Source organism: Phacochoerus africanus, chromosome 1 (genome assembly GCF_016906955.1).
Source record: "Phacochoerus africanus isolate WHEZ1 chromosome 1, ROS_Pafr_v1, whole genome shotgun sequence".
Taxonomy (NCBI): Eukaryota; Metazoa; Chordata; class Mammalia; order Artiodactyla; family Suidae; genus Phacochoerus; species Phacochoerus africanus.
The window spans coordinates 281,411,991-281,435,443 of NC_062544.1; the positions used below are offsets into that span (position 1 = coordinate 281,411,991).

Here is a 23,453-nt window from a genome sequence, read left to right on the forward strand (position 1 = left end):
AGGATGTTTTTTCATTGTTTGGTGAGGGAGAGACAGAGATAGAAGTATATAGAGCATCTATTTCCATCTGAGCTGGGTGCACTGCAGTTCAGTTCTGACACTCACCACCTGATGACGGTGTTAGACTCCATGGGTTAAGGGCTTCTTTCTCCAAGCGCTGCCCTTACTTCAGATTTGGGGGTCCTCAGGCCGCCCACACTTCTGACCTCTATGGCCGATCACGTTTCTGGCTGTAAATTCTGGGGTTTTGATAATCCACTAAAATGACTCACGGAACTCTAGAAAGCTCTATACTAGCAACTACAGTTTATTATAAGGGACACACATAGATGAAGTCTGGGAGGAAGGCAGAGCTCCCAAGCCTTCACCCCATCGATTCAGGGCACATCACCCTCCTGGGAGGTCGGGAAGCTCCACTGAGCCTGGTGTCTAGAGTTTTTATTGGGGTTTCGGAAGTCTCCGACCATATCATTGAGCTCAATCTTCAGCCCCTCTCTCGCACTGAGGCTGGGCCTTGGCATTTCTAGTAGCAACCTCCCATCCTGAACTGACCTAGGAACTCATCATGAGTCACCTCATTAGCAGAACAAAGATACTCTTGTCACTCAAGAAACTCCAAGGGTTGTGAAAGTTCTGTGCCAGGACCTGGGGACCAGACCACATCTATTCTTTATTACACCCCAACACACACGTAATGGACAAGGCCCTCCCTATGTCTGCTCTTGCTTCCCCGGTGCCAGGCACATGTTGCTTTGTGTACATTATTGCCAAATTTGTCACTTTCCCTCTAGCACTGTTGTCAAGTGCCTAATCCTTTATCTGGTTATTTGTTTTGAGTTCTGCCAAAATACATCAAAATATCGTGATGCATGAGTGCTGCCCATCTTCCAAGTTGCAGTTTTAATCATTTTTTGTATCCTTTTATGCCACATCTCCCAACTCTGACTTTTATGTAAAATATTCTTCCCTCTACATAGAAATTTGGAGGCCTCTACTTCGATCACCTCTGTCCCTCCCAATCCCACCCCACCTTGGGCCAATAAATTAATCAGCAATGTTATGTCAGTGTCCTCATGAACAAAACGAGATTTTTTTTTTCTCTTATGAAAAGAAATATGGTGCCTAGGAAACTCAAGGATATAATTTTTGTTTGTTTTTTGAGGACTCCATATTTATGGGGAAGACTTCAACTGATCTAGACGCAAAAATAGATATTCTGAGATGGCTATAAATTGATAAGGCAAATGGAATTTTCTAGAAGTGCTTTGTCTTGTCAAATAGTTTTGCAGTGTAAAATCTTCTCCATGCAAGGGTTTATTGACCTATGGAGCTTTCTGCTTCTCGGTCACTATAATCACTGTTGCAAAGTTTTGTGAAGATCTGATTAAATTCATTCTGTCCCCAGTACCTCAGAATGTAATATGGAAAGTATTTGTTTTAAATTGAGGTTACATTCCCATAACATAAAATCAACAATTTGAAAGTAGATAATGCAGTGGCATTTACTACATTCGCAATGGTTTCAACCACCACCTCTATTGAGTCCCAAAATATTTTCATCACCCCAAAAGGAAACCCCATACTCAAAGCAGTTACATCCCTTCAAATGTTAATTATTTTTTTGACAAAATCTCCATTTTAAGTCATTCATTCAATGAATATTTATGTCTACTCTGTTAGGGATACGTGTCAATATTTTTTTCCTCTTTATCATTTTCTTATTTGTCCTAAATGTACGATATATTGTTATAGGAAGATTCTAGTCAACTGGGTCTGGTTAATCAAATCTTAGTAGATTCTACTCCATTAATAGAGTCAATAGCTTCCATTTTATCCAGCAAAAAGGCAGACACACAGCAACAACACAGCAAAAGCTGAAAAACAGAGTTTTGCTGTAATCCTATTGGGTTAGAATTATAATGTCAAATGGTTGTATCTTTTAAGATATTTCTTTAGGCAAACATTAAGTCAGGAGCAACCAGAGATGTGATTTCATATCTGAGTCAATGCAAGGATTCAAACAGGGGAGGAGAGTCAACTCACAGGAGCGGTCATACCCATTTGTTAAAAAAGCATTGCACTCACAGGGTTTCAGAGGAGACATGAACTGAACCGCAGCTTGCAGCTACTATTCCCTCATGAACCAATTGCCTGGAAGTTACCCTATTGAGAGGCAGTTGTAAGGACCACATGAGGATGATAAGTCCCTTATTAGGTAAGGTCTGGGAGCTGGAGAACAGCCCTTAGACATCATGTGGCAATAAAGAGTGTGGCAGGGATGCCGCTCCCTGTGGGTAGGAAAGGAGAGGTGCCCAGAGTCCCAGTTCCATCCCTCCAATACCACTCAGTAACCAGCATCCTTGGACCAGCTCTGGGGCTCCTGTGATCTGGGAGCTCTCATTTCTGAAAACCCACAAGCTCTGGGCTCCACTGCCTCCTCCACCGGACATCTGGCTCTAGTTTTATGTGGGAGATTATCTGTCCACATCTCCTTCACTGTGTTTTCCTCAGTGCTGAGAGGAACGCTTTGCTGACAAATGCCTTTCTTCTCTTTGCATGTTGGGGTCCACGGCTTGGCTGAAGCTGGCCCACATTTACCAGTGAGAGGAGATTTCCCAAAGAACTCTAAATAAATCCCCATAACTTCATTTCTCTTTCATAAGGATGTAAATCCCACCATCCATCTTCAGTTCACTGAGGGACAGATGTTCTGTCTCAGAGCCACAGAGCCAAGCCATTTCTAACAAACATTTCAACTTACATGACAGCACAAATTTCTTTAGTGGAACTGATATCTAAGAAGGGCCTTTATACAAAATAGTGCATATTTTAGTTCTGGTTAATGCAGAGGGTCAGTGAGTATTGGGATATTTCAAAATTCCCAGTTGATAAATCCCCTGGATGTCTGACAGATCTGATCTTTTCTCTTTTTCTTTTTTTAACTGAAGTATAGTTTGATGTACAATATTATGTAAGTTCAAGATACACAATATAGTGACTCACAGTTTTTAAAGATTATATTCCATTTATAGTTATTGTTATAAAATATTGGCTGTATTCCCCATGTGGCACAATATATCCTTGTAGATTTTTCTATACCTACTAGATTTTTTCTTAAGCTCACATTTAGTCCATTTTTTAAAGTTTTTAATTTTTAATTTTTTAGTAAAGTATAGTTGATTTATAATGTGCCAGTATCTGTTGTACAGCAAAGTGACATATATATACATTCTTTTTCTTATATTATCTTTCATTGTGGTCTATCCCAGGAGATTGGATATAGTTCTCTGTGCTATATGGCAGACCCATTGTCCATCCACTAAATGTAATAGTTTGCGTCTACTAACCCCAAACTCCCAGTCCATCCCACTTCCACTCCCTCCCCCTTGGCAACCACAAGTCTGTTCTCTATGTCTATGAATCTGTTTCTGTTCTGTAGATAGGTTCATTTGTAGCATCTTTGTAATATTTTAAATGATGTAACTGTTAGACAAATGTAATTCTGGAGAAAACCATCAGTCATTTGACTAACATCCCCCCTAGTGTTCATTTCTTAGGGCTGCCACAACAGATTACCCAAATCTGGGTGCCTCAAAACAGCAGACATTTGTTCTCTGACAGTTCCGGAGGGGAGAAGTCTGAGAACAAGGCCTCTGCAGACCACACTCCCTCTGGAGGCTCCAGGGGACACTCCTTCCTTGTCTCTTCCAGATTCTGGGAGTCGCTGGCAGTCTTGGGTTTTTGGCTGCACCACTTCAATCCTCAAGTCTATCATCTTCAAATCTCTCTCTTCTGTCTTCACTTTGCCACCTCTGCTGTATGTATGTGATTGCATTTAGGGTCCACCTGGATAATGCAGGATAATCTCTCTCCAAGTCAAGACCCTCAACTTGATTACATTCTCAAAGACCCCCTTCCCCACTTTATCTCCATCTGTGTAACATTCACAGGTTCCAGGGAGCAGGATGTGGATCTCTTGTGGAGTCCATTTTTTTTCACTCTACTGAAGAAGTTAAACAGATTTCTTTCCTGCAGAGCATCGTAAAGCCTTTACTACCCTAGGAGGCACTGGGAAACTCAAGGGAAGGGGCAAGTTCCTCCTAAAATAATTGAATCACCAACACCCCTCATCAATCCTGCTTTTAAAAAAATTAGTCTGAGGAAGTCATGGTACTCTTGGCCCTAGGAATATACTTCAGAAAATGTTGAGCGATAGGATAAATTAGAAAACTTCTTATCCAGCATTCAGTGCCTTACTGACCCCATCCACCGTTCCTAGGTTAAAATATTTCCCTACTTAAAGTATCCAGCTTTAGTCAGTGTGTCCTGATCATTGTTCTCCCAACACACCTGTGCTCCCTTGCCTCCACTGTTTTCCCCTAAGAGAATGGCCACCACACCATCTTGACCCCCAAGTTCCCCACCATCCCCTAACCAGTAGCACTGTCACCCCCTTTCATCTCCTTGGTAAAGCCTTTTCCATTCTCCAAGGTCCAGCTTTCCCAAAACCTTCCTGGATCCCTCAAGAAGTCTCTCCCTTTTCAATCTCAGCTTCAGTGTGGAGACACCGTAGGGTCAATAATAATTAAGTACAGGAATGTTCAAATTGCTGCTACTGTTTTTTTACAACCAGAAGGTTCAAGGTTATCTCGATAATGACCTTGTTGTCCTCCCAATATGGAGAGACAGGAAGGTAAATTACAACATAATCTTGAGTTTCCTCCAGGAAATGAATTGTGAGTTGAAATTCATCTGATTTTAAGTCTTGGTTAAAAAAAAAATGAGGAGTTCCCATCGTGGTGCAGTGGAAATGAATCCAACTAGGAACCATGAGGTTGTGGGTTTGATCCCTGGCCTTGCTCAGTGCATTAAGGAGCTGGCGTTGCTGTGAGCTGTGGTATAGGTTGCAGATGTGGTTCAGATCTAGCATTGCTGTGGCTGTGGCACAGGCCAGCAGCTGTAGCTCTGATTCGACCCCTGGCCTGGGAACCTCCATATGCCATATGCCAAACAAACAAACAAAAAAAGGTGAGGTCTGCAGGTGTACCTCAGTCCCTTGGAATTTTATCATCTACTTCCTCTTGACCAGACAAGAGTTATCTTAATGTCCAAAGTTGTGTTTAACTTTTTGTGTCAGCCTTAAGGTTCTGATTCTTGTTTTATAACATACCCTCCCCCCCCACACACACTCTCAGAGACTGCTGGTAAGTTCTCATTGATTTCTTGGTTAATTATTTGTGATGATAGAAAAATTAGACTTTTAAAAATAGGATGCAGGGAAGAATCCTGCACTTTGAGGAAGATAAATCCTGATTTATTCAAAGTATTATTTCTTCCTTCCTCGATGATCCTGGAGTAACAGGTACAAGTCTGGCAGGAGAAAATGGTGAGAAAATCTTTTCCATGGGCGGGTCTTAGACATGCATCTAGCACCTTCCCGTTCATTAAAACCATGGAAAAAGAATGCAGATCTTACGTGGGAGGAGAGTATTCTGGATTAGAAAAATATCCAGACATGTTTCTTCATATCTATTTTCTCATGAGAGCATCCTTGTTGAGTGTTGTGTGCCTGCAGGTGAGGGAGCTAGCAAATTGGAGGAGAAAATGATTGGGAAGGGGATTATTTAGAAGTCAGGATACACCGATCATTAGATGTTTTTCTTTGATTTAGGTGGACATTTACTCCTAGATGAGAGCCACAGCCATAATCTGAATTAAATATCTGCTAAGAAACATCTCTAGCAACCCAGCAGGGAGTGATGTTTGGTTTGGATTTGACTTCAGGAAATCAAAAGCCAAGTTTATCTCTCTTAATTCTGTAAACTGGACTGTATGGATCCAGGGCACAAATGTTATCAGTATCACATCTGTTCCAGGAAAGAGCCTGTGATGCTGGGAGGAAAGCATCTGCACAGTGCGTTGGAAGGATTATAGTATTCAACAATGAAACACACAAGGAGACTCCTTGGCAAAGATGAAAGTTCAAGTGTAAGGTGCAGTATTATTACTCGACAGAACAAAGGTACTACAGGAACAAGCACTGCATATTAAAATCCTTACGGTAGCTGGAATCAGTCAACAAGAAGTTTTTTATTACCTAATGCCAACTTATAAAATCATACAGCCACGTTGTGACTCTTGGATGTTTAAGAGAGTTGAATATAGTACAAGGTGACAAAAGTCCATAATATGAATTTGTTTATAATGGGCTTGAGAATAGTAAGTAAAATGAGGTTTGGGGATAGTAAGACATTTCATTTTTGGTTTTGTTCTTGAGTGTCTGATAGGGGACAATTGCTAGGCATGTGTATGCATGTATATATATGTATATGTGTATATCTATTATTATTAGCTTTCAATATGTGACTATAAGAATATAGAGGTTTATTAACTTTCAATATCTATTAGCTTATGCATGTATGTACATATTCAAATGCAATTACTTATATGTGTTTATTGCATAAGTATACATATTAGCTTGTATATACATATCCATTAGCTTTATAGACAGTATCAAAACACTTCCAGGTGGTTGTTATGCTCAGTTGCAGGAACTCAGGGAAGAAGGGTTAAGTAATTCATAGGCCGGCTCACGGCTAGGAGGCTGCTGAGTGGCAGCAGCCGGCTGGCTGAAGGAGGGCGCTCTGGCTGGAGGGACCACGCCCACCCTGCATGCCAGGGACCGTTTGCTAACTTGGTAGAAACCTTTATGAATACAGTTCTGGGCTGCCGAACGATTCTGAGTCAGTATTTAAACATCAGGATGCTCCCTGACTTTCTTCCTTTGAACGCTTTTGAGCCTGAAACTTCGTATGTTGTGTAGGCAGCGAAGTTTGTAGGGCTGAATACCGCCCCGCGACCCACCCCGCCCCCGCCCCGCCCCAGTTCTCTCCTCTTGCCGAAGCTGAGACTTGGTGAAATTCGGGAAGTGACTTTCTCCCACCGGGTGACCTCTACCCTCACCTGATTTTAATCTTCCCCAGGGCCAGAAGCCAGGTTCCCCTGCCTTCCTCCCCTCACCCTCACCCCCCAGACAAATCCAGAGCCAGAGGGAGTCCTGGGGAGCCCATGGCCTGTCCCCAGCTCACACACCTGTCCCCCGGAGGAAAAGCAGGGATGGGAGGGGGAAGGGCAGCAGCTCAGCGCGAGGCGATACATGGATGACAGATGATTGATGAAAACTTACCTGAAGGACCCCCTTCCGGTTTGCTGGGAATCTCAATTAGGCAAAGCAGGTGAAAAAGCAAATTCCCCCAACCCAGGTGTTCACATCAGCCCAGGTTTGAGAAACGCCCCATCCTCAGATGTGGGCAGGGGCCCTTCCCAGCCTGTGCTGTGCTCTGGGGAGCCTGAGCTTTAGAATTCAGTGTTCTCTGCTGCTCCCTCTGACCATCTGCTTGCTCACATCTCCCAAGCCTTATCTTAGGCTCAGCGCTTCCTAAACACGCATGCGCTCACATCCTACCGCTCTGGGTTGGCCTCACTTGCCCAGTTGGCCATCTGTCCCCAGCGTCCCTTTCTCACGGCCACATCTGTGGGCAGGAGACCCTTCTCTCTGCAACCTGAGGGCACAGAAGGATGCCTGAGACCCCGAGTTCCAGACCCCAAGCCTTTCCACAGCGTGGCCACATCCTCTTTCCACACTTTTCCTAATGAAACCCGTTGTCAGCAGGGGCGGAGAGAGGGGGGTCTGGTGGTTGACATGAGAAGGGGGAGGAAGGGGAGCAGTGGGAGGAGGGAGGGGAAGGATCAAGCGATGGGTGGCAGGTGGTGGGAGGGCAGAGCAGGCTCCCAGGGCCAGGTGGCAGAGAGTGGGAGGGGGGAGGGGAAGGACAGTGAGATGAGGGGTGGGTGGGAGGCAGGAAAGGGAGTGAAGCTGAGGAAGTGGGAGGCGAGAGAAAGAGTTTAAAAATGCCTTTGTTTACTTTTTTCTTTGGGCTGGAGTGTGTTTCCATTCCTATGGGAGCTGGACCTCCAGCTGGGGGAGACTGAGCTCTTGGGTCCCAAGTGGGAGTCACAGTCGTGGGATGTCACCTGAGCACTCCCCAGTGGGTTGGCAAAGAGGACTTGGGGAGCATGCCTACTGCTGGGGTGTGTGTGGGTTGGGGGGGGGTGATGGAGATGGAGTGATAGAGGGTTTTGGTTGCTTGTGGTCCCACTGGATGCTGGCAGCATCCTGGCCAGGGTAGCCGTATATCCATCAGCTGGGCTGACAGCATCATGGAGACTCTCACCTTGAACATCCTCTTGGATGATGACCTTCTGTGAGAGGAGTGGAAAATCAGGGAGGGCCTGAGTCCTTGTGATCCCAAACGAGAGAGGAAGACACTCCAGGGACGTGCCAATGGCACCGGTTTCCCCCCACCCCTATCCAGAGATCATGGCAAATGGAAATAAGCCACGATGGGCTGAATGGATGTGGCTGCCCCAGGGCTGGGTTTTCCATCATCGACAGCTCGGAAAGGCAGAGTGAGCAAGAAAAATTGTTACTGATGGAGCCAATGGGTAGGTCCTAAAAACCGCTGTTTAGGAAAAAATGATATTCTTACCACATTTGGGAGAATCTAGTCTCCACCTCCTCTCCCCACACACCTTCCATTTCTCCTGTTTTTGCCACAGTCCCAAGAGCTGTGGTGTCTCCAACTCTCAAACATCATCACTTCAAAAATCCCTTTATCCTTCTGAGTTCATTCAATGGCATCATCAAGAAAAAAGGAATACTATGGTTGCCCTCAAAGCCAAGGAGCTGAAGCAGATGGCTTCTCTTGGTGGCCCAGGTCGTCCATTCCTGCCTCAATCAAGTAGAGGCTGGGCTGCAGCAAGGAATGATTGATATTGGAGGCTAAAACCTTGGGAATGTCTGCAGTTGACTAGAAAATCCCACAGTTGCTGCAAAAGAATAAATGATTGGTTCTTCTTGGTTTATCAGAGTGCTGATTCTCAACCTTTCAAAGGGGGATGACTTGCTTCTTGGAGCAAATTTAGTGATGTCTGAAGACACAGGTTGTGACAACTGGGGGAGGGTGCTACTGGCATTTGGGGAGTAGAGGTCGAGGATGCTATGAAATGTCCTTCAATGCACACACCTTCACAGTGAAGAATTATCTGGACCCAAAGGTCAATGGTGTCCAAAGCAAGAAACCCCAATCTAGATTTTCCAGTGCCCACGAGAAGTTGTTGGTGTCAGAGGTGAGTTTCTCACCAACTAATCCAGGGACATTCATCGGGGACAGGTGTGTGTGTGTGTCTGTGTGTGTGTGTGTGAAAGTGATCTCCAAGATCTTAAAGGGAAATGAATTTGAGGAAACAGATTCTCTCCATTTCCATTTGCTTGAAGACCAGTAACAACTTATAAATGTCAGCCACCCTAAAATCAAATTTACTCGTTTAGTTTGATGCTTTGAACATTGCTGTGTGTTTCTACAGTCAAATCCTTTAAATTATAAGCTGGTTCCAGAGACAGCAAGAGAGGAAACTGCATTCTTATATGATGCTGGCCTTTAGGGGGAGAGGGCCTTAGCAATGAGGCAGGGGATAGAAACCACAGAAGCAAGAAAGCCCCCTTGAGGGACATGAGAGGGGAGAGAAGGGAGGACCAGGCAGGGCATCAAGCCCATCCCCATGCGGATGGTGGCTCAGACTGCCAAGCTGCACAAGGACTATAGTGCATTTCAGGCCCTCTTACCTCAGAGCTAGAATCTCTGATGCCAACAACGGGCCCATAATCTCAAGCAGGAAGTGATTATCCTTGAATTTAAAGCTATATTCCAGTAAGGAAAGCACCTGCCTCTTAGTGGAAAATAACATCTTTTTTAGAGGCACACCAGTGGGGAAGAGGCTGCTGACTCTCTTCTGCTCTGGATCAAAGGAAGCCTTTCTTTTTCTTTCTTTCTTTCTTTCTTTCTTTCTTTCTTTCTTTCTTTCTTTCTTTCTTTCTTTCTTTCTTTCTTTCTTTCTTTCTTTCTTTCTTCCTTCCTTCCTTCCTTCCTTCCTTCCTTCCTTCTTCCTTCCTTCCTTCCTTCCTTCCTTCCTTCCTTTCTTTCTTCCTTTCATTCTTTTTAGGGCTGCACCCAGGGCATATGGAGGTTCCCAGGCTAGGGGTCCAATCAGAGCTGTGTAGCTGCTGGCCTACATCAGAGCCATAGCAATGCAGGATCTGAGCCATGTCTGCGACCAACACCACAGCTCAGGGCAATGCTGGATCCTTACCCACTAAGCAAGGCCAGGGACCAAACCCGAGTCCTCATGGATGCTAATTGGGTTTGTTAACTGCTGAGCCATGACTGGAACTCCCAAGGAAGCCTTTCTGCCTAATGATGGGACTGAGATGAGGCACTGTGTGGGGCGCCAATGTCCAGGACAATCTTCTGCAGCCACCTGCGTTCTGCTGCCCCTCCATGCTGGCCCCTCTTGGCATCTGCTCTTGACCCCCATTTCCCTTGTCCTGCAGGTAACCCAGGAAGAATACATGGAAAGGAAGATGCATGGCCGGAGTTGTAGTTGAGATGGCAGAGCCAGTCTGGTGAGTGCGAGTGTGTGGGATGGCTAAGGGATAAGATAGAGCTCCCAGAGTCATGGAAGAGTGAGAGACCCAGCCTGGAGGCTAGGCTTCCAGAACCTATTCTCAGAAGCACATGGCAGAGCTGCTGGGAGAGGGAGGGACTGCTTGTCAGCACCTATGCTGGCTGGTACCCAGCCCTGTGTCTCATCTGCATCAGCTCACCTGCAGCAGGGAGGGGCTCCTGGTCTCAGGCTGGGAGATGCAAAGGGAGGGGAGATGGGGACCTGCTCAAGGAGAGTCTGGAGGAGATGCTGGGCAGCCAGAGCAACACACGCTGTCTACTGAGGATAAAGGCACGTGAGAAGGAAAGCTTGATGGAAGAGAGAAGGACTAGACAGCAAAGATGGTAAAAGGCACACTGCCAGGGCCAGTTGACAGTAACAGAGTGGGAGTGGGGGAGCCTCAAAAAGACCTGAAACCTCTTTTATAATGAGCAGAGGTGGCTATCACAGAGGAACGCATCTAGATAATAATCACAAGTAAAGAAGTGATTTAAACAGTACATTGTCAAGAAAGGGTGGTCAAGGGCAGTAGATTTGACTTTAAGTTGAATTACCCTTATTTTAGAGGGTGCTTTTTGAAGTTTTATTTAAGTGTTTTATTACAAGTAATTGTATCCACAACAAAAATAAAGGCAGATAATCAAGAAGAGGACAAAATACAAAGTTGAAGCTCTTCCTACCCACTTCCAGTCATCAGAGGCAATGCTGTCAGCAACACCTGGTTTTAGTTTTCCCAGAGATTAGTGCGAATTTTATATTTATATTATACTTTATATATATATTCATATAACGATACTTATACCTTTATTTTCTTTCCCAGCTCTTATAACCCATGGTGTTCTTTTTCTTGAAGATTTTTTTTTTTTGCCATTTCTTGGGCCGCTCCTGCAGGATATGGAGGTTCCCAGGCTAGGGGTCAAATCAGAACTGTATACCACAGCCATAGCAATGCGGGATCCGAGCCGAGTCTGCAACCTACACCACAGCTCACGGCAACGCCAGATCCTTAACCCACTGAGCAAGGCCAGGGATTGAACCCGCAACCTCATGGTTCCTAGTCAGATTCATTAACCACTGAGCCACGAAGGGGAACTCCTCTTGAAGATTTTTTTAAAGGATGCATGGGGTCTAAGCTTTCTGATTAGAAAATCTGATGCCTGTATTTTGTCGTTGCACTTACCTATCAGTCAGCTGGGTCTGAATTTTCAGGTTGAAAATCATTTCCTTCAGAATTTGAATTTAGTATTCTGTCTTCTTTTTAAAAAATGTTTTAATGGAAGTAGAGTTGATATATAATATCATATGAATTACAGTTAACAATATAGTAATTCACAACTTCTAAATGTTATGGGGAATATAGCAGGTATTTTATAATAGCTATAAATGGAGTATAGCCTTTAGCAATTAAATCATGTTACTTTTGAGGTTATGCTATGACTACCTGTGTGAGTCTGAGCCTGAGAGACAGATTTCCGTATTTAAAGTGTCTGAGTTTTATTTGGACCGAGAAGATCCATTTTCTTTTCTCTTTTTATGGCCACATCTGTGGCATATGGAAGTTCTCAGGCTAGGGGTCAAATCAGAGCTGCACCTTCTGGCCTACATCACAGCCTCAGCAATCCGAGCCTCGTCTGTGACCTACACCATAGCTCACGGCAATGTTGGATCCTTAACCTGCTGAGTGAGGCCAGGGATGGAACCCGCATCCTCGCTGACACTATGTCGGGTTCTTAACCCACTGAACCACAGTGGGAACTCCAGAAGATCCATTTTAAAAAGCACTATCTGGTGGGCCTGGTGTAGCTTTAGTCCCTGAGGATAGAGGCCGTTTAGAAGGCCCTAAGGACTTCATGCAGAGAATAGCTTTGCCCAGCCCAGGAACATCCTCCATGGCCTTTAAGTTCCAGTCCAGCTCTGGGGTCTCTTACCAGCCATGAACAGAGGACAAAATCTGGGTACCTCCATCTGCTTGAACTGATGACATTGTCCTTTTCCTTTGGGGAGGTGTGGGCAGTAAAACTGCCATGTTGTGTTAAAATCCTACACCTGCCCAAGAGAGCCTGGGGTGGGGCACTGGCAGTAGTGTGTCTGAGAGGGTGGGTGGGCCTTTCCCCTTGGGGGTAAGAAGCTCGATACCTCAGCCAGCAGGATAGGCCCGTGGGTGTATACAAAAGGGAATGGCTCTCCATTTTCCCCACATCCTCTCCACCTCACCCCACTGGTCTCTCATGCATTGCAGGCCCCCCTTGGCTGCCCTGCAGAGGCTCTCAGCTCCTCTGCTGTACCAGCTTCTTGCTCCTTTTCTCTACTTTTGCCCCAGTGGAAAATCCACCCCCACAGGCCTTTGCAATCATTTTAAGACAATGACCTTGGATCTAGAGATTATTATACTGTGCGAGGTAAGTCAGACAGAGAAAGACAAATCTCATATGATATCACTTATCTGTGGAATCTAATTTAAGACAAGATACAAATGAACTTATTTATAAAACAGAAACAGACTCACAGACACAGGAAACAATCTGACCAAAGGGGAAGGTGGGGGAGGGATAAATTGAGTTCGGGATTAACAGATACACACTATTGTATATAAAAGAGATAAACAACAAGGACCTATGGTAGAACACAGGGAACTATATTCAGTATCTCATAATAACTTATAAGGGAAAAGAATCTGAGAAAGAATATGTATCTGTAACCAAATTACTGTGCTGTACGTCTGAAATTAACACAACATTGTAAATCAACTGTACTTTGATAAAATAAATAAAATGCTGATCTGCTTAGAAACCTTCAGTGCTGCTCCATCACTGACAGGAAAATGCCCAAGCTGAAAACTTGTCCTTTTAGGACCTGATTCTTGCCTATCTGCTCAGCCAGCTGCTGTCTTGCTGCCCTGTCTCCTGACTGCTGCCATATCAGTACTTGGCTCTTCCCCCCAGTTGGCCACGTCCTCACACCTCTGTGCTTCCTTGTGCTGGGTCCTGGGTCCTGGTACCACATTCCCACTGGCTGCTGGGTGAAAACTGCACAACCATTATGATGCATACATATGCAGATATGTGCCTCCAGCTGTAGGAGTTGCTAGGTGGCCTCTGCAAGACCCTGATTCTCTGTGCTACACCTGTTTTATCCCTCCTCCTTTGTCCCAAAACACTGCCCATGGTGTGGGAAGGAACTCTGTTTTCTTGTCCTTCCACAACTTAAAACAGTGCAAGAGTGATTGAGAATACGTGATTTAAAAAACATCGCTGTGCTTTCATGGAGCTAATTTAATACGTGGTAATTGTAATTGGTTCTCACTCTTTATTTCCTTTGACGTTGGAACATTTCAAGTCTGGGCTAAATTTGAACCATTTCTTTAAGTAGGAGGAGGGATTCTCTCTACATTATTGTGGACAGCCAAGACTTCTAAGTACCTACAAAGCAGGCCCGTGGCTCTGGGCAGTGGGAGGAGCAATGGCCCCCTCCCCTGAGTCCTGGCTGGGAAAGGACAGACTTGGAGCTACTCAGGAGACAACAGTCACTCTGCTATTTGTTTGAGAATGGTGATGAGTAACTCTTTCCTGGGAAGATATGTTAAGGTGGTAATGGCCACAGGGATATCACAGCCTGGGACAGCCTGGGTGCAGTGACTCGTGAGGAGGACCAGAAGGGGCTGCTCTGGGGCCTGAGAGAGGCTGGAAGGATGGTGACAGAAAGCGGCAGAAGTCAGCTCCCCTTCCCATGACTCAGAGGGGCCCCTGGCTGGCCCCAAGCACCTTAAGTGACCACCATCTACTCTTGCAGTGACTGTGTACCTGCAGCTGACTCAGAGGAGGCAGAAGTAGGACTCCAGGAAAGAGGGCAGAATGCTGGGGGTGGGGGTGGAGCCTGAGAAGGGTCCCTGAAGCCTGAAGAAGACGTCAGGGTCAAGCATCCTTACCTGTCCTGTCCTTGCAACTTCATCACTATGCTCAGGACCAGACATTTGATTATAACCCACATTATTAATGGACCCTTGTGGTGAGACTTCCTGTGCTGTGTATGATGTGCTCCTAGGTGTGTGTGGAGGGGGGCTGATACTTCCTCATGAAGTGAATGACCTGCAGAAATTTATGTAAGGACAACCTCCAGAGGTGCTCTGTACAGATCATGATTCCAGAGCCCCCAGGCTACTGCCATGCCTTTTGACGTCTCCAATTTGTCACTGTCTCACTTAGATTCAAGTGGCCCTGCCAGCCTCAATGTCACCTCTAATGACAGCGTGTGGGATGTGGTTTCATTGTTTGGGGCACTGTGTGCCTATTTATTTAGGGTTGGGAGTCTCCACTGGGGTCAGACTTGCAGCTTGATTTCCTTTAATGGATGGGGAGCAAAATCCTGGTGACTGGTAGGCAAACTTGGGGTAACTTCCTCCAGTGTGGGGTTTTGGGCTGCCCCATTTGTAACAGGTTTCTGGTGGTCCAAGTATGAGAATGTCCATTTCTAAGATGCTGACAGAGATTAAAATGTCAAAAGGCAGTGTTACAAAAAATCAATAGACTTTGAAAGGTGGAAGTCCACAGCCAGTGGATGCGAGTGTGTAGTTTAGGAATTTTAGATCCCCGAGCCTCTTTCTGTCAATACCTCCTTCCCCTTGGTCTACCTGTTTTCTGATTTTGTCTCTCTCCTTCTTCTCTAGGTCCCTTTTTTTTTTTTTGCCTTTTCTAGGGCCGCTCCTGCACCATATGGAGGTTCCCAGGCTACGGGTCTAATCGGAGCTGTAGCCACTGGCCTACGCCAGAACCACAGCAACTCGGAATCCGAGCCGCATCTGCAACCCACACCACAGCTCACGGCAACACTGGGTCCCCAACCCACTAAGCAAGGCCAGGGATCGAACCCGCAACCTCATGGTTCCTAGTCAGATTCGTTAACCACTGCACCACGACTGGAACTCCTCTAGGTCCTTTTTTATATGTATGTTTTCCCCTGCATTTTTCTTCTGTGTATTTCTTATAATTCATCTGTTTTTCTTCCTTTCTTTTCTTTCTTGTCATGCCCATTCCTCACTCCAATAATATGACAAATATATTTTGAAATATTATCATGTGTTTATTAAATAAAGGTCTTTTTTTTTCTTTTTCTTTTTTGCTTTTTAGGGCTGACCTGAGGCATACAGAGGTTTCCAGGCTGGGAGTCTAATTAGAGGTACAGCTGCCAGCCTATGCCAGCGCCACAGCAATGCCAGATCCGAGCTGCATCTGCAACCTACACCACAGCTCACAGCAATGCCAGATCCTTAACCTACTGAGCAAGGCCAAGGATTGAACACACCACCTTATGGCTCCTAATCGGAATCGTTAACCACTGCACCATGATGGGAACTCCAATAAAGCTGCTCTTAAATTAACATTTAAAAAACCTGTTAATATTTTTGTGTCCCTTGCTTGTTCTTTTAAAAAATGACTAATGCTGGTTTTCTGTTTTTTTGAAATGGTTGATTTTGCACATGATAGAAAGAGATACTCCTCACCCTGCTCTAGAGGCTAAAGAAGATACCTCATCCCCTCTGTGGTACTTGCATGGCCATTGATGGCATTTGGAGCCTATGGTGACTGGGGAAAAATCGCTCTCCAGTTCTTGTTAAACAAAAAGATGCTCTAGTAACCAGATGGCTTTTGCTTGGCAGTTTAACAAGCAAAGAGTTCACTGGCTCCGAAAATCCATTCAGTGCACTGTGTCCTGGGTATTCATGGTTCTGTTTTTGTCCCTTTTCTCTGGGGGCCATGGATTTGATGTTCCCATCAAATTTATCACATACTGATTAAATGTCAATTCTTTGCTTAGCCCACTGATCGAGTCTTCTTACGTAATTATGTATTTATTTCCTTGCAGATTTCCTATGTAGAATAAATGTATAGTTGTATGTAACATTATTCATGAATTTAATTTGGATGAAAAATTTACTAGTTTTGAACACGAGATTTAACTTTCATAGTGAGCCCTTGGAAAAGTAGTAGTATATCTTATATATTTTATAATATTCTTTATCTTTGCGAGGATTGATGAACTGGAATGTTGAGTTTGATTCCAAGATCCATTTTCAAACTTTAAATTTCCTTTGTGGATTGAATATACCAATGTGATTTTTTTAAAAAAAAGACAGAGCAAATTGGAAGAATGGCCATGACCTTTCATCTACCTAAGGATTTGGAATTCAATTTTGGCAGAATTCTCTTAAGCCAGTGACTAGATCATAGATCAAAGTCATTAGAATGATTGCAGAGGCAAACATGAAACCTGAAACCAATACATCAGGGAGGGTCAGAGGTGCTCTTACTTAAATGCTTCTGGATCCGATAGAGATGGAAAAAACAAAATACCTCTGGCAGAAATATTGACCAGTATAGATCTTCTATAGTGCCCTTAATGGTTTACAGTTCAGCTAGGTGTGTTAAAATACTTACTGAACTAGAACATCAAATTCTAATAAGATCCTCATCCTGAAACCTGTTGGCATCACAGCTGATGGGGGGCACTATCTAGTTTCATGCACCGTATCCCCCCAGGCTCCATTCATGGACAATGATGCTAGATTCCAAGCGGCTGATCTTTCTAGCATTCAGACCATCTGTGAGTCTTCTGTGTTGGTGACTTTGGACTTAGAGATGAAAACTAGATCTGTGAGGGTGCTGTGGATTGTGAATTCATTGGTTCTGTAACAATCCTGCTCCATATTTTGATGGTATAGGCATGTGAGTTTCATGGTGGTTCTGGTACCCTCACTATTTCATTCCAGGTCTAAGAAGAACACCTTCATGACTCAAGGTTCTTTTTCCCAGACAGAGAACCAATGTGAGATTCTTCAAACTAAGTGGCAGATCCTCTAAATGTTTTTCCATCTTCAAGGCTAGAGGGAGAGAGGGCAGGGGTGACCCAGAGGAGAGGGCGAGAAAGGCTTGGGAGCAGGGCAAGGCTTATTTTTGACTTAGTCCTTGTGAGCTGTGTGAAATTCACAGCCTGAAATTAGCACATGTTCAAGACATGAAATTAGGCAGAAGTTTGGGGTCAGAAATTAAAGAAACAGCAATGTGCAGAACCTTGTAACATTGCCTTTTCTTGTGGGGGGGTTGTCTGTGGAGATAAGGGCTCACTGATTGTGCTGCAGAAGATCACTTGTATTTAATACTCTCAGGATTTGAGGAATAGTAGAAGGGGCAGGCAGGGACCCAATTAAATGTAGGCAAGATCAATGGTTAATGTTGCAGGCCAACTTTACATAGGTGTCTATGGCCCTAGTGATAATGGAGAAGTATCTGCAAGCTTCCCTTGTCACTTTACTTTTTATTTATGTTTTTGTTGTGCTCACAGCATGTGGAAGTTCCCGGGCCAGGGACTGAACTTGCACCACAGCAACAACTGACTGGGGGTGCTGCAGTGATAACGCCAGATCCTCAACATGCTACACCATGAGAGAACCCCCCTTTGTCACTTTATTTATTTTTATGGCATATGGAAGTTCCCGGACCAGGGATTAAATCTGAGCTGGAGCTGCAACCTGCACCACCGCTATGGCAATGATGGATCCTTAACCCACTGTGCTGGGCTGGAATGGAACCTGCGTCTCCACGGAGACAAGCCAGATCATTAACCCACTGTGTCACAGTGGGAACTCCCCTCTTTGTCACTTTAGTTGTGAAATCTATCACCAAGAACACGTACCTTTTCAAAGGAAAAAAGTCTGCCTTGACTGTTTATTTCATATTCAGATGGTCTTTAATATTTAAACATTATCACAGGAAATTGCATTTCTCAGTTTGCAGGAGGATTGATTATAATTATTTTTCTTTTCTCTTCAAAACACTTTGTGTATCCTGTTTATTTGGCTTAAGAACTTAGAGCAGTATACTGCTGATATATACAAAACCTAAATCATGGCAAGCTACTTACACCTCAAGTACTCCCTTTTTAATAGTTCTGTCTGAAATTTCTGAACTACACCTAACAGGTCTGCCAATGATAAGCCATTATTTCCACTCTTTAGATTATCCAGCCTATGGACTCTCTGTGCATAAAACTTCTGCTGACTTTGCGTAAACCTCCTAAAACTCAGGTTAATGTTCCTGTGAGTCTCAATGTCCAATGCAGTGCTATAGATAAAATCCATTCTGATTCTTTAGCTCCATACATTGTGTAACACTTTCAGCACAGAACTGGACCCCAGGAGAGATGAATTTTGAGTAACACACAACTGTAACACTACACGATGGTCTGTGTTATGTAGACCTTGGCTATCACAAGAATGAAAGAGACAAATCAGATAATCACAAAGGGATGTGATTTTTGCAAGATGTTGTGGTTTTCCATTCAAAACCAAAACTGAATAAATTTCAGGTTACTCACTCATGGATTCTGTCAACTTTGCCATCGCTGAAATTTCCTCTTTGTGCTTTTCCTGGAAGCAAGAAGAAAAGACAACCATGTGTAAAGCCTGTCTTCAGTATGAATCAACACGAGGGTCTGTTACAGCTCTCTCTCTCTCCCTTCTTCTTCCCATGTTAGAATTTGGTCACCCATGATGAAATGAATTTTAAAATCTCACATTATAGCTATATGATCTGTCAGCCACTGAAAAGAGATTTTTAAGGCACTAAAAAATCTGCCAGTGCTCTTGGAAACAAGCGTCTGTCACATTGGTCTTGGATGTGTGTGTAATTGGTGATGCACGACCAGTTGTCAAAATCTCTTTGACACTGGAGTTTTGACACCCGTGTGCCAATCTTTTGCTCTCTATTTTCTCCTGTTCAAGTTTTTTGGTATTTTTGGAGCTGGAATTTTTGTAGTCATTTGACTTTTTTTTTTTTTCCTGAAAGCCAAATAGATTTTATACATTTTTCTTTGTCTTAACTTTTTTGATTCCTTTTTGGAAAGTCATCACTTTTGATGGCTTTATGGCCTTATCTCTTCTGGGCTGAAAACGTTTTGTTCCAACTAGGATGTAGGTTATAACCCACTGAGTTTGAGAGCCAGAAAGATACATACATCAACTGAGTCTGTCCTAATTAGGAAAGTACTTTGGAGCTGTTAAAAATAATGGTCATCTCTTCTGAAAACTCTTTTCAATTTCTTGGACTCCTAACAGATATAGTAACTGAAATATTGGCTACTATTATTTTTCTCTTTTTCTGCCTTATTCTTTTTTCTAATTATGAAGCTAATACATGCTAGTTACTGAAAAATTCAGACAATATTGAAAAATTATAAAATCAGAATATATACTTCTCTCATGATCCTTCCCTCCTCCAAGGAAACCACTGTTATAATTGGGTGAACACCTTTCTATTCCTATTTCTACACCATATACAGATGTGGAAATATAATCCCCTTTTTACAAATATAACTATCTATACTATGCAAACTATACTGTAAGCCACTTTTCACTTAATGCCATATCATGCATCTTTTTATGTCAATAAGGGTAGAATACATTATCATTTTTTAGTGACTGCATTCATCATGAGTTAGGCCATAATTTCCTTAACCAGATTTCATTTAATTTGTTTAAATTTTTTTACTAGTTTATAAAACACTGTGATGAGCATCCTGAACTCACATATTTGTACACTTGTCCTATCAACGCTGAGGATAAATATTGCGGTTAGGTATGATTTGGTTAAAAAGCATGACTATGAAGAATTTTGACATGTATTGCCCAATTATCCTCCATAAAGCTTGGTTCTGATAGTGCATAAAAATATTCCTTTCCATGCATTCTTGCTAACTTGTCAAGGGTGTTAACTTTATCCCCGACCCTCCCAATCTGTGCTGAACTCATAGGCAAAAAATACTATCTTGTGCTTTTATACTGTCATTTTTCCTTCTCCGACTTCTGTTTACGAATGTCCATACCCACAGCATGCCTTCCCGTGGGATAGGTACGTCATCGACTCTTAGTCGTGTGGCAATGCTCCAGCTCCTGTGCCATCAACATTCTAGCTCTTAGAAACCGAAGGTGAGGTTGATTTCTCCCCATGGCCACAGTTTAGTGCTGAGCCCGTCGCAGCTGCTGGGCTAGCAGTTGAGTCGACGTGTCATTGGCTTGAGTGTTGAAGTACGTTAACCACATCATTATTAATCCTTCTACAGCCAGGACTCCCAAACGAAAAGGTAGTGCTGCTTATTGACACTGCTTTGAATGTCAATAAGCAATGCTGCACATCACAAGTACACTTAATACTCGCAAGCCCTGCATTAACAGCAATAAACCCAGGGCACTGCCTCTTACTTAAACTAGTAATTGCCCTTGAGAAGGGAAGGAGCTAAGAAACCGTCATCTATGATACTACTGAGGTGGCAATAATCTGTGATATTTAGCCTGCCATGTGGTTTATATGGAGATGTAAAGAAATAGCACAGCTATTGGAGAGGCCAAGAGCGTTGGGTAGCAGAGACAGAGAGGAACTTGCCACAGCAACACAGGTTCCCAGGAGTGTGCACAGAGGCTGCTTCAAAGACCAGTCTAGCATAGTGGTGGATGGCCATTCAGGGATAGATGAAACTCCATGGTGAGAACTCAGTGAAATTCGTCCTTGACCTGTTCTGTTTCTGCTGCTCTGTCCTTGACTCTGCACTTCCCCTCCGCCTAGTTTTGCTGCTGGTTTGGCCCCTCTATTTACAGCTCCTCTCCTTGCATCCTGGTCTATGACTTGCCTTCCTTGTTCTCTGTGTTCCATTAGGTTTTACCTTGGGTTTACCTCTTCAGCTTGGCCCTTTCCTGACGACCTCAGTGGTGAGACTCCCTAACAGGCACTCAGATTCCTTATGAAGCCCTGTCAAGCCTGTCTGTCTTCTTGGTTGTGTGTCACTGCATTACATCTTATGACCCAGGACCCTGCCACCCTTTGTAAACCAGTCTTGCTGGGGAGTGGTCCTTGCATCTATTTTTATCCAGATGTATTGGATTTCCTACTCCTGGAGAAATCAAATAATGCCTGTATAAGCATTTTTCTCTTCCCCGTAATTAAACGGAAACTTCTGACACCGACAGGGGGAGGGGCCCTTAAAAGTCCTAAATTTAGCTCTCTCAGTTTGACTCATCTAAATCATAACTTATGGTGGAAATCATGACATATGTTTCTGTGTAAGTAGTTTAGTCATTCTATGAGATGTCTTTAAACTCCTTATGTCCTTCCCTCATTATCAGAAAGTAGAGGTTTGCAATCACACGGCATGTATACTCGATAAGGGATTTACATTTCATTCAAGCAAAATCTCTTTTTTCTAGAGCCAAGAGCTTCCTCCAAAGTAAATTTGCTGGTATCAGATTTACAATACTGAGAAGAGATTTAGAATTATAGCATATTAAACCTGGAAGAGATTCTTTTAGAGGCTGTCAAGTCCAACCCCACAGTGATGCAGTTGATGAAACTGAAGTCCCTGCCAAGAAAGGCATTTGCACCAAGCTGGTCTCTCCTCCTTGTCAACAACCTCTTCTTCCCCAGAACCTCAAAGTCTGCTGTACATGGGGATGAGAGCCCTTATGCAGCAATCCAGGGGCTGTGTTGGGCTTCCTCAGGTCTGCATGCTCTGTGTTCTTTCTTCCAGCTGTCTCATCCACAGCAATATCTCTAATATCTGCAAATGGCTACAGCTTCCAAATTTCTCCATCCCGCCCTGACCTCTCCGTTGAACTGCTGTCTACGGGATGGTCCCACCCCAATGCTCAGTGCATGTTTCAAAGCAACGTGAAAGCACTTTCTATTCTCACACACTTTCCACTAGCCAAACCCAAGCCCTCACACCTGGGCTGCTTGTTCTATTCTCTGCCTTTGGTTTATGGGATCACTACTCACATGATACCTAAACCAGAAATCTGAGAACACTCCACCTCCTTTTTCTTCCTCACCTCTGATATTTCACTGAGCTTAAATTTGACCTCCCTTCACTGCTGGTTTTTTTTTTTTTTGGTCTTTTTGCCATTTCTTGGGCCGCTCCCGTGGCATATGGAGATTCCCAGGCTAGGGGTCGAATCAGAGCTATAGCCGCCGGCCTACGCCTGAGCCACAGCAACGCGGGATCTGAGCCACGTCTGCAACCTACACCACAGCTCATGGCAACGCCAGATCCTTAACCCACTGATCAAGGCCATGGATCGAACCCACAACCTCATGGTTTCTAGTCAGATTCATTAACCACTGAGCCATGACGGGAACTCCCAACTGCTGTCTCTTAAAGGGACTATGGATGTTGCTTCTCTCTGCCTCTAGCCTCACCAGACAATTCTGGGGGATCTGTCTAAAATGCAGACTTGACACAGGCACCCCTGCTTGAAATATATCAATCCTTCTCTAGCAAGTAAGCATGCAGTCCTTGTTCTTTAACCAGGACTGGCGGTCAGAATGGTTCTGTCCTCTCCACTCACACCCTAGAGATAGGCAGCTTCCTGCCTTGGCAATCAGTGTTCCCCCTGCCCAGATATGCAATTTTCATTTCCTTCTTGTGCTCCCAAATTTATCCCTAAAATTCTGCTGGAGAAAACTCAATCTCTGCTGTCTTCCCCCTGTGCTTCCTGCCCATCTTTCCTTTATTTCTAAGCATGCTTATGCTCAAACATGTTCATGTATCACTACATAATTTATTATGGGTGTAAGGGATTCTTAGACCTTTGGAAAAGTCAAGTCCCACCTCCCAGTAGCCTCATTTGGAGGTTCCCATTGGCACAATCATCAGAGGGGAGAGGAAGTGCATGGTAGACCAGAAGTCTCTGACACTGAAAAGCTCTAGGATCCTGAACAAGGCATTTTAAATTTTTGGCCAGTTTCCTTCAGACACAGATTGTTGTTTGCAGAGGTCCCCTTAGTAGTAGCTATGCTGTCTACTGGACAGACACATCCAAATGCTCAGTGCATGTTTCAAAGCAATGCAAA

At 44.0% G+C, this 23,453-nt stretch overlaps 1 protein-coding gene across 1 annotated transcript in view; it reads right to left on the bottom strand.

Moving 5' to 3' along the window:
- KCNJ6 (potassium inwardly rectifying channel subfamily J member 6) overlaps nt 1–23,453 on the bottom strand; it is a 276,664-nt gene that overhangs the window by 181,138 nt on the left and 72,073 nt on the right. Inside the window, exon 2 of the mRNA XM_047756575.1 lies at nt 18,931–18,982. Within this exon, the coding sequence (XP_047612531.1) occupies nt 18,931–18,955 (25 nt within the window). The 5' untranslated portion in view covers nt 18,956–18,982. The remainder of the gene's footprint in view (nt 1–18,930; nt 18,983–23,453) is intronic.